Source organism: Panicum virgatum, chromosome 3K (genome assembly GCF_016808335.1).
Source record: "Panicum virgatum strain AP13 chromosome 3K, P.virgatum_v5, whole genome shotgun sequence".
In the NCBI taxonomy this organism is placed as follows: domain Eukaryota; kingdom Viridiplantae; phylum Streptophyta; class Magnoliopsida; order Poales; family Poaceae; genus Panicum; species Panicum virgatum.
Window position 1 is genome coordinate 62969240 of NC_053138.1, and position 14428 is coordinate 62983667.

General features: G+C 45.1%; 3 protein-coding genes across 6 annotated transcripts; 2 read left to right on the forward strand and 1 right to left on the reverse strand.

Annotated features, from left to right (window-relative positions):
* Positions 1-255: 255 nt before the first annotated feature.
* Positions 256-2991, forward strand: LOC120700191. 3 transcript variants are annotated; one of them, XR_005685793.1, is made up of 3 exons: positions 256-450; positions 536-1825; positions 2337-2991. XR_005685793.1 is itself a non-coding variant. In XM_039984413.1 (2 exons), exon 2 carries the CDS (start codon positions 540-542, stop codon positions 1500-1502), a length of 963 nt encoding a protein of 320 aa, XP_039840347.1. In that variant the 5' UTR covers positions 256-450; positions 536-539; the 3' UTR covers positions 1503-2982. The 3 variants fall into 3 exon arrangements, 1 of the variants encoding a protein (XP_039840347.1); XR_005685794.1 differs by having other exon boundaries at positions 536-1798; XM_039984413.1 differs by having other exon boundaries at positions 536-2982.
* A 447-nt stretch (positions 2992-3438) lies between these two features.
* On the forward strand, positions 3439-6156 carry LOC120700192 (F-box protein At2g40910-like). Of its 2 annotated transcripts, XR_005685795.1 has the most exons (3): positions 3460-3632; positions 3718-5065; positions 5507-6156. XR_005685795.1 is itself a non-coding variant. In XM_039984414.1 (2 exons), the coding sequence occupies exon 2, from the start codon at positions 3722-3724 to the stop codon at positions 4967-4969; it is 1248 nt and encodes a 415-aa protein (XP_039840348.1). In that variant the 5' UTR covers positions 3439-3632; positions 3718-3721; the 3' UTR covers positions 4970-5251. The 2 variants fall into 2 exon arrangements, 1 of the variants encoding a protein (XP_039840348.1); XM_039984414.1 differs by lacking the exon at positions 5507-6156 and having other exon boundaries at positions 3439-3632; positions 3718-5251.
* A 2450-nt stretch (positions 6157-8606) lies between these two features.
* LOC120700193 (protein SINE1-like) lies at positions 8607-11987 on the reverse strand. The gene is made up of 3 exons (XM_039984415.1): positions 11803-11987; positions 9708-11023; positions 8607-9312 (listed from the first exon to the last, which is right to left on the reverse strand). Exons 2-3 carry the CDS (start codon positions 11013-11015, stop codon positions 8839-8841), a joined length of 1782 nt encoding a protein of 593 aa, XP_039840349.1. The 5' UTR covers positions 11016-11023; positions 11803-11987; the 3' UTR covers positions 8607-8838.
* Positions 11988-14428: the final 2441 nt, after the last annotated feature.

The following is a 14428-nucleotide window of genomic DNA, read 5'->3' on the forward strand; positions in this document are numbered from 1 at the left end:
CTAGGTCATGTAGGGTTGCTCCTGTGTGTTGGGTGCTCCTTTGCAGAAAAGTCTATGGAGCAAACATGTATAGAATACCATATAGTCCTTCCTCTACGTGCATGCATATTTTCAACATTTCAAAAAAATTATGCAAGGAGGGGATTTTGGGCCGGGCTCAGACTCATTTGTAGGCCTTGGTCTGTTGCTATCCGCGGCCCAGCCCAAAAACCCACCATCTAACCCTAATCCCCCATTCCCCATTCCCCGTTGCTCTCTAACTCTAACGCCGCCGCTACGGCTTGTTCTCGCGGGGGATTGTCCAGTCGTCGCCGGCGGCCGCGGCTGGGAGCACGCTTCGTCGTGACGCTCGGAGCTGAACCTAGAGAGAGAAGGCATCGGTGTCGGGCCGCCCAGGTGGAGGGATCGGGCGGCGGCGCCCGGCGACCCCCATCATCCTCGGCGCGGCCGGTAAGCTTCCCCATCTCGGCGACCGCCGCACTCCTATCTGCCGCCGCTCATCCCCTCACTTCAAGCTCCTCCTTTTCGTTCGCAGCGGCATGGACGGCCCCAGGAGGAGCGCGGCCGCGGCGGCCTTGCTGCCCGACGACTCCATCGTGGAGATCCTCTCCCGCGTCCCGGCCAGATCCCTCTGCCGTTTCAAGTGCGTGTCCAAGGCCTGGCGCGACCTCATCGCCGACCGCTTCCGCTGCAAGAAGCTCCCCCAAACCCCCGAGGGCTTCTTCTACGCCTACGACGACAACAAGATGCGTGGCTGCAGCAGTAGCGATGATGGCGGTAGTAAGGGAAACGGCGGCGGCGCGAGCTCTGATCGCGTCGCCCATGGGCACTTCATCAACACATTGGGTAGATCTGTGCCCCTCGCTTCCTACTCCTTCCTGCTGGAGCAGCCTGGAATTGAGGCCATCGGTCTCATGCGTTCCTGCAACGGCCTCCTCCTCTTCGGGCACAGAAGGGATTCGGACACCTATGAATCACTGGGCTATATTGTGTGCAACCCCGTCACCGAGCAATGGGTGGCTGTGCCCAGCTCCGGCTGGGAACCTTTATACCCATCCGATGAGAGCGAGGACTCTGACTCTGAAACTGGATATAACTGCCCTCCTTTCACCTATTTGATTTTCGACCCTGCTGTGTCCTCGCACTTTCACTTGGTCCAGTTCTGGACGTACGATGATGTATTCGTGGAAGAGGTTCACACTTACTCGTCTGAAACTGGGGTATGGTCTGAGTGTACAAGTGAGTGGTGTTCAGATGAGGGCTTATCATTCTTTGCAGGAAGTGCCTTTGTTCATGGCATGCTGCATTTCAGTGTCACCCGCTTTGGTGGGGAAGGGAAGAACTGTCACCAGGAGCAAATTGTTGCAGTTGATGGGGAAGGGAAGAAGTGTAGGATCATTAGCGGGCTGGAGAAGCCTGGTGATGCTGTTTTTGTTGGTCAATCCCAAGGACTCCTGCATTACATGAGTCAACACAGAGACAACACTCTGCCACATGACTGAACTGTCCATTTGGGTTCTTCAGGACTACGATACAGAAGAATGGGTTCTGAAGCACAATGTGTCCTTTATGCAGCTGTTTGGAAGAACGAGTTGCCAAGTTGAACATGACTACAGTATGATTGCCATTCACCCAGATCGCAACCTGATCTTCTTTTTTCAGGACTGGGACCTGAAACTGAAATCATATGACATGGATAGCAAGGAAGTGCGCACTCTCCGCACTCTAGGGGTTGGCTGTCAGAATATTTTACCATATGTTCCCTATTTCATGGAGTCATTGGTACTTCTACTTCATAGTAAGCACTGAAATTGTGCCTTGTGAGGTACTAGTCAAATTTGATATTCCAAGTAATGTGTTCCAGCACAGGAGCATCTAGCAACATAAATATATCTGTAGAATTAGGTAATGTGTTCTGATGGTGCTTCGATGTATTACTGCTCATGCATTTTGTGTGCTAGATACTGCAAACAAATACTCGAGGCACGCGTGTAAGTTACCATTACATATGTATGTTATGCCTAAGTTGCAGAATGTATGATGTTTGAAATTCAAGTTCCTAAGTTCTGCTTTTCCTGTTTCCAGAATCATAATGGCTGTAGCACTTTCTTCAGTTATATTTTTCACTGAGTGTTCAAGAATTGTGAATATTTGTTTCCTCTGTTTTTTGTTTGTGCTGAAAGGATAAATCTTCCTTGTTGCCAGCAATGCATGGTATTGCAAATTTCAAAATTGAAAACTCCACGGCATTAACATCAAGGGCTGCCCTTGCTGATATTTATTACATTTTGTATTGAGCTTCCAGATCATTTCTTTTCTAAACTTTCGCTGTTCAGGTTGTAAGCTATGATTTCAAGGAGGTGGGGTTTGCGCAATTGCACAGAACAGCACTCGGATTTCCGGAAGGAAGATTTTTCTTCTCAGGTATGCCAGCAAGACCTGCCACAAGGAAGGCTGCTCTGGAAGGTGAAGCCGCTGTCAGGGCTTAGTTCCTGGAAGATCCATATGGATGCCTAGGCTCTCTCCACATGAAGAGGCTGAAGAGGGATCCATTTCATCGTACCATTCCGTACCCTTATGGTTGCCCTGAGTTGAAGAGCCTGTTCTCCTACTGTGGCTCAGTGCCTTTCTCCGTGCACCTCCCTTGGACAGAATAGTTACATGAAGGATCAGACAGACTCCTGCCTGCCTCTGCAGAATTCCAATTCCAATATACTTGCAATGACCAAGTTCTGAACTGACGGGGAAGAGAATATTTACACTTGTGACAATTGATTTTGCAAGGTAGAAGCAATGCTGCATGGTCGATATATAGATTTTCCTCTTTTTTCCTTCTTCCTTTCCTGCCAGTCTCCTTGCCTCTTGCACACGTGTTATGTAGAAAGAACTTTCCTTGTAGCTGAACCTGCTCCTGTTGTGATAATCTGGGTATATCATGAACATTTGGTACTAATTGATATCCTGCTGTTTTTGCACTACTGATCCTTCAGAGTTCAGTGTACATGAATGCACCCATGTCAGTGCTGTCTTCTCTTATACTACTGAATCTCGATATTCTGCTGTTCTTCAACTACTGACCCTAGGTCATGTTGGGTTGCCCTTGCTTTTGCTCCCGTGTGTTGGGTGCTACTGTGCAGAAAACTCTATAGCAAAATATGGATAAAAGACCATATAATCCTTCCTCTACGTGCATGCAAATTTTGAACATTTCAAAAAGATTACTCAAGGAGAGAGAAAAAAAGGCCAAGACCATATAATCCTTCCTCTACGTGCATGCAAATTTTGAACATTTTTTTAAAAAAATACTCAAGGAGAGAAAGAAAAGGCCCAGCCCGACAAACTCTTTGCGTGCACAAACTTGGGCTCAGATATGGCCATGGCCTGTTGTTGTAACGTGGCCCAGCCCACAAAACCACCATCTAACCCTACTAATCCCCCATTCCCCACTTCTGACGATCGCCGGCCGCCGCAACGGCTTGTTCTCGCGGCTTTCCCCGATCGTCGCCGGCGGCCGGCGGGGAGCACCCTCCCCCGCGGCGCTCCTAGCTGAGCTTAGCGAGAGAGCGCAGCGGCGTGGGGCCGTCCAGGTGGAGGGACCGGGCGTCGGCGCTCCCCATCGTCCCCGGCGGCCGGTAAGCTTCCCCATCTCGGCGACCGCCACACTCCGATCTGCTGCTGCTCATCCCCTCACCTCATGCTCCTCCTTTTCGTTCGCAGGGGCATGGACAGCCCCAGGAGGAGCGCGGCCGCGGCGGCCTTGCTGCCCGACGACGCCATCGTGGAGATCCTCTCCCGCGTCCCCGCCAAATCCCTCTGCCGGTTCAAGTGCGTCTCCAAGGCCTGGCGCGACCTCATCGCCGATCGGCATCACCGCAAGAAGCTTCCCCAAACCCTCGAGGGCTTCTTCTACGCCTACGACGGCGACGGCGACGACGACGAGATGCCCTGTGGCAACCCGGGCGATGGCGGCGGCGAGGGGGATCACGTCGTCCACGGGCGCTTCATCAACACGCTTGGTAGATCCGTGCCCCTCGCGTCTTTCTCCTTCCTGAGGGAGCAGCCGGGGATTGAGGAGCTCGGTCTCTTGCATTCCTGCAACGGCCTCATCCTCTTCGGGCACAGAAGGGCTGGGGACACCTACGAATCACTGGGCTTTATCGTGTGCAATCCTGCCACTGAGCAATGGTTGGCCGTGCCCAACTCCGGCTGGAACCCTAGTTTGTTTCACCTATGGGATGAGAGCGAGGATTCGGACTCCAACTCCGACGGTGATCCTAGCTGCAGGTTCACCTATTTGATTTTCGATCCTGCTGTGTCCTCGCACTTTCAGTTGGTCCAGTTCTGGACGTACGATGAGATATTCGCGGAACAGGTGCGCACCTACTCGTCTGAAACTGGGGTATGGTCCGTGAGGACAAGTGAGTGGAGTGAAGATGATGCCTTATCTTTCTTCGCAAGATGCGCCTTCGTTAATGGCATGCTGCATTTCAGTGTCTTCCAATTTGATGGTATAGAGCAGGAGCTAATAGTTGCACTTGATGGGGAAGGGAAGAAGTGTAGGATCATCAACGGGCTGGAGAATTCTGGTGATGCTGTTTTTGTTGGTCAATCCCAAGGACAGTTGCATTATATGAGTCAACATAGAGATGACACTCGTCAGATGACTGAACTGTCCATTTGGGTTCTTCAAGACTATGATACAGAAGAATGGGTTCTGAAGCACAGTGTCCCGTTTTTGCAGCTGTTTGGAAGAATGAATTGCCATGCTGAAAATGACTACAATGTTGTTGCCATTCACCCGGACCACAATATGATCTACTTTTTTCAGGACTGGGACCTGAAACTGAAATCATATGACATGGATAGCAAGGAAGTGCGCACTCTCCGCACTCTAGGGGTTGGCCGTCAGAATATTTTACCATATGTTCCCTATTTCAAGGAGTCACCGGTACTTGCTAGTAAGCACTGAAATTGTGCCTTGTGAGGTACTAGTCAAATTTGATGTTCCAAGTAATGTGTTTCAGCACAGGAGCATCTAGCGACATAAATATATCTGTAGAATTAGGTAATGTGTTCTGATGGTGCTTCTATGTATTACTGCTCATACATTTTGTGTACTAGATACTGCAAACAAATACTCGAGGCACGTGTGTAAGTTACCATTACATATGTATGCTATTGCCTAAGTTGCAGAATGTATGATGTTTGAAATTCAAGTTCCTAAGCTCTGCTTTTCCTGTTTCCAGAATCATAATGGCTGTAGCACTTTCTTCAGTTATATTTTTCATGCAACTAAGTGTTCAGAATTGTGAATATTTGTTTCCTCCGTTTTTTGTTTGTGCTGAAAGGATAAATCTTCCTTGGTGTTGCCAGCAATGCATGGTATTGCAAAGTTCAAAATTGAAAACTCCACGGCATTAACATCAAGAGCTGTGCCCTAGCTGATGTTTATTACATTTTATATTGAGCTTCCAGATCATTTCTTTTCTAAACTTTCGCTGTTCAGGTTGTAAGCTATGATTTCAACGAGGTGCGGTTTGCGCAATTGCACAGAACAGCACTCGGATTCCCGGAAGGAAGATTTTTCTTCTCAGGTACGCCAGCAAGACCTGCCACAAGGGAGGCTGCTCTGGAAGGTGAAGCCGCTGTCAGGGCTGAGTTCCTGGAAGATCCATATGGATGCCTAGGCTCTCTCCACATGAAGAGGCTGAAGAGGGATCCATTTCATCGTACCATTCCGTACCCTGATGGTTGCCCTGAGTTGAAGAGCCTGTTCTCCTATTGTCGCTCAGTGCCTTTCTCCGGGCACCTCCCTTGGACAGAATAGTTACATGAAGGATCAGACAGACTCTTGCCTGCCTCTGCAGAAATCCAATTCCAATATACTTGCAATGACCATGTTCTGAACTGACGGGGAAGAGAATATTTACACTAGTGACAATTGATTTTGCAAGGTAGAAGCAATGCCTACATGGTCGATTTTCCTCTTCTTTTTTTTTCTTCTTCCTTTCCTGCCAGCCTCCTCGCCTGGGGGGCACGTGTTATGTAGAAAGAACTTTCCTTGTAGCTGAACCTGCTCCTGTTGTGATAATCTAGGTACACCATGAACATTGGTACTAATTGATATCCTGCTGTTTTTGCACTACTGATCCTTCAGAGTTCAGTGTACATGAATGCACCCATGTCAGTGCTGTCTGTCTTATACTACTGATTCTCGATATTCTGCTGTTCGTCAAGTCATTTAGGGTTGCTCTTGCTTGTTCCCGTGTGTTGGACTGTTGGGTGCTACTGTGCAGAAAACTCTGGCAAAAATATGGATAAAAGACCATATAATCCTGGGGCCATCTAATACGCGCGCGTGCCAGTAGCCAAAGTAGCAAACGATTTCCGACAAAGTATATATTTCCTTTTTTAGTCAACTACACGTGTATATGTGACGTAAGTATCATTTCCTTTTCCAGCTTTCCTCACACAGACCGCGGCCCATGCATTTCCTATTTTCCTTTCCGCGCCCAGCGTGGATCCAATGTGACGGATCATCCACCGTGCCTATCTAAATTGTATACATAATTTATATACATAAATTTATAAATAAAAAATATGCACAAATATTATAATAAAAAGTATTTATACAACAAACTTATGTAAAAATAATAATACTAAATATAATTATATAGCAAGCTTATATACATAACTTTTATAGAAACAAAATGTATAATAAAGTTTTCTGAGAAAAAAATATAACAAGTAAAATTGGAGAAAAAGTTGTGCAAATGCAACACTGAACAAAAAAATTGTTGATATAACTTATGCAGAAAAGATCAAAAACTTAGCGAAAAGAAAAGGTTAGAAGAGTTTTGCTACTAGACAAGGATAGAAAAGTTTTGCTACTAGAAAAGTTATCTAAGTTATATTTGTAAGTTGTTATAAAAAAGTTATATTTATAAATTTTTCGGGGCAACAACTTTTCAAGAGAACTGACCCCCCACGTGCTCGCCGGGATCACCTCCCCCGAAGAGAGATGAGAGAGAATGGAAATGGAGAAAGGGAAGGAGAGTGAATGGATAAAGATAAAGAGAAGAGAGATGACGCGGTGCGCGACGGGAATAAAAAATTGTTGATGGGCCCACTCACGTGAAGGCGAGCTGTTAATCAGAAACGAACGCTTGCTAGCGCCCGCGCGCGGAACTGGATTTCCGTATAATCCTTCCTCTACGTGCATGCCAATTTTGAACATTTCAAAAAAATTATTCAAGGAGAGAGAAAAAAAGGCCGAGCCCGACAAACTCCTTGGGTGCACAAACTGTGAATATTTGTTTCCTCCTGTTTTTGTTTCTGCTGAAAGGATAAATCTTCCTTGTAGCCAGGAATGCGTGGTATTGCAAAGTTCAAAATTGAAATCACCACGGCATAAACATCAAGAGCTGCCCTAGCTGATGTTTATTACATTTTATATTTAGCTTCCAGACCAATTTTTTTACTTATTTACACTGCTGAAGGATAGAACCTTTTAACAGGATAATTTGGACTGAGCAGGTTACGCCTCTAGATACTGTTCGCTTGTGTCTGATAACAGCGCTGTGAAAAATGGCTACAATATTTAGAGATGCCACTTTCCCATTGGTTGCCAAATGCACCGATGGTTTATAACATCACAAACCAACTTTATCTGCAGCATTATACTTGTAAAATTTCAGAACCTTTTTTTGTTGAAAATTTCAGAACTTCAAGTAAATCTCAAATGCCAAACAAATTCATAACTTATTGCTATAGTTCACAATTTTTTTGTACTCCTCGTGATGAAGTTTTAGAGCAGAGGCAAGGTGATGATGATTTAGAAGTGCGCAAAGGGCTGGCGTTGAAGCATGAGTGTTTAACCCTCAAGCAAAAACTGAATAATTTAACGTCCAAGCAAAAATAATAGTGCTGATGCTTGCTATGATGCTGAATATTCTTTCTCATGGAGCCTGAGCCATTTGGACTGAATCGTCATAGTATCAGAGATACCAGCTTGAAAACTAACATAGGCCCTACTATTCCACAGTCTCCAACACAGGGGAAGCTGACTCACAACAATCGTGTGGGGGATTAGGAATTTTCCATTGAAAAGATGCAACCAAGTCGTAATGTAGCAAGCACCATTCCTTAAATCTTTTACTACTCTTGTGTACGCCGAATCTGGTTGACCTGAAGTGATGCGCACAGCTGCATAGCTTTGCGTGTACTGCATATAGTCTAGAAGACTAGAACGGTGCCATCAAGGTCAGACCTCGAGCAGCAACACCAGGACAAAACGCATGCTGATTAATTACCAGGTTCAGAATCCACGGGAGGCTCAAAGTACAAACTAAAATAATCAACATATTGAGTAGCTACCAATTACCAGTTAACAAATATTAGAGGTTAAACAAGAAACTGCTCGTGCATTCATAGTATAAACAAATAAACACCTTATACGCCCTTTACAAAGATTCAGCAAGTATGCTGATATCTGTCAAATGATGAAATTAACATGATTGAAGATTCAACAATCAGCATGCATAGTTGCTAGCTTTCACAAATCACAATGAAGCTCCAGCAATCATACCTCCTCAAACCACATTCCGAAGCACAAACAAGCACACCAACAGAACTTCAACCAATTTCCACAGCTTAGAAACAGTTTATTCATTTTCACCTAATAAGGACCAATCTACAACATTCTCATGTATACTGACAGATCTCTATATGGTATGACATCAAACAACTCCTGAAAGCCACTGGCTTGATGCACCAGGTACAATGCCACCGAAACGAAAAAACTTCTTACAAAGAGGCATGGTTATAAATAGATAGATGCTATGTAGGTACAAAATAGAGCTCATTACTAGGATGCTGCTTCCACCAAGCTAACAACAAAGCGATGATTAACACGGCGCAGACAAAGGAAATTACCCGACTGCTAAGACAGTTTGTTTCTCTTTTCTTCGTTCCACACATCTTTTTATTCTCTGCAGCATCAGCAGCAGCGTGGCGTTCTTCACATGAAGTCCTTGCACTATCAGAATGCCTGCTGTTGGTTGGGAACTTCAGGTCTTCGGTCAGCAAGTCGGAACTTTGTGCATGACATTGATTGCCCTGTTGAATTGACTTGCAGTAGCCTATCTTTTCCTCAAGTTCACCATTCTTTTGAAACAAAAGATGGTCTTGGCACTGTATCTGCCTAAAAGCTAGACTTTTAGGTAAGCGGTGGCTCTCTCTTTCTGAATCACTGCAAGAGGTGAAAGAGTAGACCTGCTTTCTTGGAGTTGACAAAGCTTGACGCCTGTAAACCTGGGTTCATGGTAAAACTAACTATGAATTCACTTTAATCTACAAACTCCGTAATACTCTCAAACTTCATTGCACAAACCAAAGTTCTGAAAAATGAACATCACCAGACACAAATATTTATACATCTATAGAATAACCATGGCCCACCCAATCGATGTAGATGACATTTATTGCACCATATTAAAAAAAGGCTTATCAATAGAAAAGGAAGATGAAAATATCAGTTGCTTCTGCACCAAAATTCAAAGTGATCATTTTCAGTATCATTCAAGGAACAACGTAAATACAGACAATATTCCAAAGGGCAAGAATAGTAATTCATATACCATGCCTTAACATGCTAAGTATATCAAAGATCTAAAATTGCTCAATTTAAATGATGATCTGCCATATACCTGATTAGTAGCTCGAGGTGTTAAACAAGTAGGACATGGGTCACCAACTCCTGTCAACACATCTGAGCACCTCCTACTTGCCTTAACAAGACCAGCAGAACTGGATTGTCCTATTATACCCATAGTATCACGACAATCAGGTGCCGAAATGTGGAAAAACTCATCATTGGACATTCCATGTGAAAAGTGAGATCCATTACTCCAAAGGCGCCGCCTTGCACGTGTACTTCCAAGAATATCAGCACATTGTCCAATTGGCAGCTGAGAATCAAAGTCATTAAACGAACGAACAGATTGCACATCACAAGGAGATTCACTAGAGCCACTGTCTCTAATATCCACATCATCAAGTGGAGAATTTGACCCCTTCCTGCTATGCCTCCCACTACAGTTTACCACCTGACTAAACTTTTTGTGGTCTCCACATTCCTCCTGCCTCTCAAGTAGCTTAGCAGTCTCAGCCGCCTGAGAAGCTGCAGTGCAGATATCTGCATTATAGCCAGCTTGGCATTGCTCCAAAGCTTGGATAATGCTGCTGATCTCAGAAGATATTATCCTCACATCCAGCCTTTTCATGATGGAATGTATCATTTGAATGGATGACATAATCATCTGAGAATTGCTAGCCTTAGTGCTATGATCCAATATCTGTAATCCTGATCTTGTCAATGATCGCCCATATGGCTCAAGTGTCAAAGGATTATATTTTGACAGAGCAACCACCAAGCTTAAGTGCTCAACAGTGTGACAGTGAACCTCCTCTAGAGACCCCGAGACCTTCAAGCAGACATCATTGACCAATTCACTGGATGCAAATTGCCAATTGTTAGACTGGACAAGAGCAGTGATACGGAGAGCTGAACCAGAAGAGATGCTCTTGTTGGTGTTCATCAAGTAATCTGATAAGGGATGGCAAAGGGAGCTAATGATCTCAGATTTCTCTTCTTCCCTACCCATAGGATCAATGCCATAGCGGGACAATGCGCAAACCACCTTGGAGCAACCAGCACTATGCGAAGACCCTGATGACATAATCCTGATGATTGCTGAAATAATTTGTCCGATGTGTGGTGCAATGTTGCGGCCATGAACTTCTGCTGCAGTCTCAAAAATGCATAGGATCTCCTCCTCAGAGTACGAGCTTGGCTTGTCAGGGGAGCACAAACGGGCAAGAAATGGAGGAAGTGTGTTCGAATCAAGATCTTTCACATACAGTTTCCAGCCTCTGAAGGCAGGCTTGTGGCTGATGGGATCCATCATAAAATCATCCAGTTCTTGATATTCACCCAATCCAATACTTCTAGACATTGCATACACTGGATTCAATCAAGAAACAAAAAAGAAAGAGTTGTCAGCAAAAGTAAATGCATTTCTGGGAGCAAATAAATGAATAAGAAAATCTATGTGTGACTGTTTCTTCAGTTAAAACATACGAAAAAGACAACGCAAAATTTATTCAGAGTTTTTAATTGATTTGCCGCCCAATAACAATATATGCAGAGCATGCTCATATATTGCCGCTAATTACTAGTGACTATTCCGAGGTAGAGAGCTTAGACGTTAATTTGTTTAGAGCAAAATCAATTATGTACAGATGCTACCCTCTTTTTTTCAAAAACAAATATTTCGATCAGCCATTCAGAGAAATGATGCCGGAATCATCCTGTACACTATGGACGCAAAATCCTCGATAGTAATTACTTGCCGCTCCTCACTGGCACCACCCGTGGAGCGTGGCTAAGCCCAAAAACCTCATTTGAACCCGCCCAAGAAATTCGAAATAAACAGCACCCGCGCCTTGCAAGCCCATGGATACGCCTCCTACACCCATACCAATCGATCTTGCGCGCGCTGAGGAGGAAGAAAGAGAGACCAATCGAACCGAACAAGTCAAGAACCGTCGAGGGCGGATTCGATTGGCGCACCAGCACGAGGCAAGAAACCGCGCGATGCCCCAGATCTCCCGTAGAACAGGCGACCGAAAACGATAAAGATTTTGACTCGACTTCCCATATCAGTTCGAACATCCCGCAGAACAATCCACGGTTCGGGGGGGGGGGGGAACACCCGAGGCGAGGGAGCAAGGGTTCCTTACCAGCGAATCGGGACGGATCCCCGTCCCCACGCCAATCCAAGGCCCGTGAAGCGGGGGAGGGCTACGGCGAAGACGGACGAGGAGCTCTTGCCGCGGCGGTGGGTCGCCGCCGGAGTGGACGCTCCGGTGGGTTGGTGGGGGGCGGGTTCGACGGCGCCGGCTCGGAGGGAGAGGAAGGGGGGAAGGCGGCGGTCTGAGCGGCAGTTCGAGTTTTTCGAGGTCAAACCGTCTATGTGCTTTGGGCTTCGGCTTTTGGGCCCTTTTTGTTGCGGCCCAATATAGTGAGGCCCAAGGCCCGAAATGTTCAATATGTTCTCTCTCCCTTTTTTTCAAAAAAAAAGATGAAATTCTTTCCAATCCCAATCGACCTCACATGCATTCCCACACTAATGAACGTTGGATTGAGCGGATAATTGGGCAATCATGCTTGTAACATAGTATTTTTTTTAAAAAAATGAACGGCATTATTGGCGTCGGACGTTGAATCAGAATTTTTTCATCGGACGGTCCGTCGTAACACTAATAAATAACAGTTGCAACATCACAAATCAACACTTGCAATATTATAAAAAAATATTTATGCAAATAATTCTGATATCCGATTTGAGAATAGAAATTCCCACGGCAATATTGACACTATATTTCGAGCAACATCCGCTAGAAACATAAAGAAACCACAATTGCAACATCAGTGACGGTGTCTTGCAATATGTGTTGAGCGTCACCGATGAACAGATATCGGATCGTCTGATCAGTAACGTTACCGAAGAATGAAATGCCGTTGTCACTGTTAGTTGTTATAACTGGGATGCCATTTCTTGTAGAAAACCCGGATAAAGTGGGCACTGTTACTAGAGCCAGTCTCATCTGACGTATGTTCAAATTTTGGCGCAGCCAGAAAGGAAGGACGAACGCTCTGTGCTCTCAAAAAGTCATGATGACAACATGAAGGAGGATCTTGTTTGATTACCGGTCACATCAAAATTACACAAAAAGACGAATGTCCGTATGTAGTGCTAAATGAAGTCTATTTGTAAAACTTTTTCAGAGATGGGTGTAACTTTTCGCGACAAATCTAGTGACGGTAATTAATCTATAATTTGCTACAGTAATCATCCTCTAATCGTACGGTCAAAGGCCTCATTAGATTGGTCTCGCGAATTTACCAAGGGTCTTGCAGGTGATTTTATAATTAGACTTATTTAATACTTTAAATTAGTAATTAAAGGTGCAAAAAGTTTTCGCGAAATTTTTTCCATCCCAAATCAAATATGGCCCTCGGCAATTTCTCCTCAATTTACTTTCATGCGTTTTTTTTTCTAAGCAGCACCGATGTTGTGCAGTAACATTTTTTTAAAAAAAAACACGTCCTTGTTTGCCTGTAATTTACATTTTGAATTTGAAACTTCAGGAACTGTGGGTGTGTTTAGTTAGTGAAAAAGTTTTGATTTTGGTACTGTAGCACATTTCGTTGTTACTTGACAAATAATGTCCAATTATAAACTAATTAGGTTTAAAAGATTCAGCTCATGCTAATCAATTAAATTATGTAATTAGTTATTTTTTCAACTGCATTTAATATTCAATACATGTGTCCGAAGATTCGATGTGACGGGTACTGTGTAAATTTTTTTGGAAACTAAACAGGGCCTGTAAATGGGGGCTAGTAAGATGAAGATTGCAGTTACAATTTGCTGTAAGCTTTGGTCTCTTGGAAATGATGCAAAGGATGTAACACCCAGGTATTAAACCTCGGTAATTAAGTCAATTAAAGTGATTAGTTTTAAACTCACACGGTAGAGCACAAACCAAAACATTTCCTGTCAGCCTGGCCCGGACCGGTCTGACCGGTAAGGGCGACCGGTCTGACCGGTCTAACCCGAGTTGGTGGTTTTTGGGGCCCCACATCATTTAAACCTCACCCTCTCTCTCCCAACCCCTAAGTTGTGTTCAAATAATTGATTTTCGACGATTTCTTCCATGATTCGGGTGTTAGTTGTAGTCAAGATTTTTCTTAAGTAATTAGAAAAATGTAACAAACCCAATCATGGTTGAATGCAGAATGGGAGAGCCACCAAACCCTCCTGAGTTGGCCCAGGCCATCGCGGCCATGCTCACTGGCCGCGATGAGCAAACGGCACTCCTCCGTGAGCTTGTGGCGCAGGGCAGAGCGCCGCAGCCTGAGCATCACCACCAGCCACCTATCCCTGGATATGAGCAATTTCTGAGTACTCAACCACCGCTTTTTCATAAAGCGGATGAGCCATTGGAGGCGGATAGTTGGCTCCGGACCATAGAGTCCAAGTTCACCCTGCACCCGTACCAGGATGGGGACAAGGCGGGATTTGCAGCCCAGCAGCTCAGGGGTCCTGCACGCACGTGGTGGGACAATCACGTGGCCATGTTCCCTGCGGGCACTCGGTTCACCTGGGCGGAGTTCAAGAATGCCTTCAGAACGCATCATATTCCTGCAGGGGTCATTCGCAGGAAGCTCACCGAGTTCTTGGCCCTGAAACAGGGTAACAACAGTGTTCTACAGTACTCCCAGGCCTTCAATAATTTATCACAGTACACGGGATATCATGTAGACACCGATGAGAAGAAGCAGGCATGCTTCAGGCAGGGG

Excerpts from the sequence above, each read along its gene's own strand:
- LOC120700191 (XM_039984413.1), top strand. The coding sequence starts at position 540 with ATGGACGGCCCCAGGAGGAGCGCGGCCGCGGCGGCCTTGCTGCCCGAC.
- LOC120700192 (XM_039984414.1), top strand. The coding sequence starts at position 3,722 with ATGGACAGCCCCAGGAGGAGCGCGGCCGCGGCGGCCTTGCTGCCCGAC.
- LOC120700193 (XM_039984415.1), bottom strand. The coding sequence starts at position 11,015 with ATGTCTAGAAGTATTGGATTGGGTGAATATCAAGAACTGGATGATTTT. Across the intron at positions 9,313-9,707 it reads CACCTCGAGCTACTAATCAG|GTTTACAGGCGTCAAGCTTT; the intron begins GTATATGGCAGA and ends CCATGAACCCAG.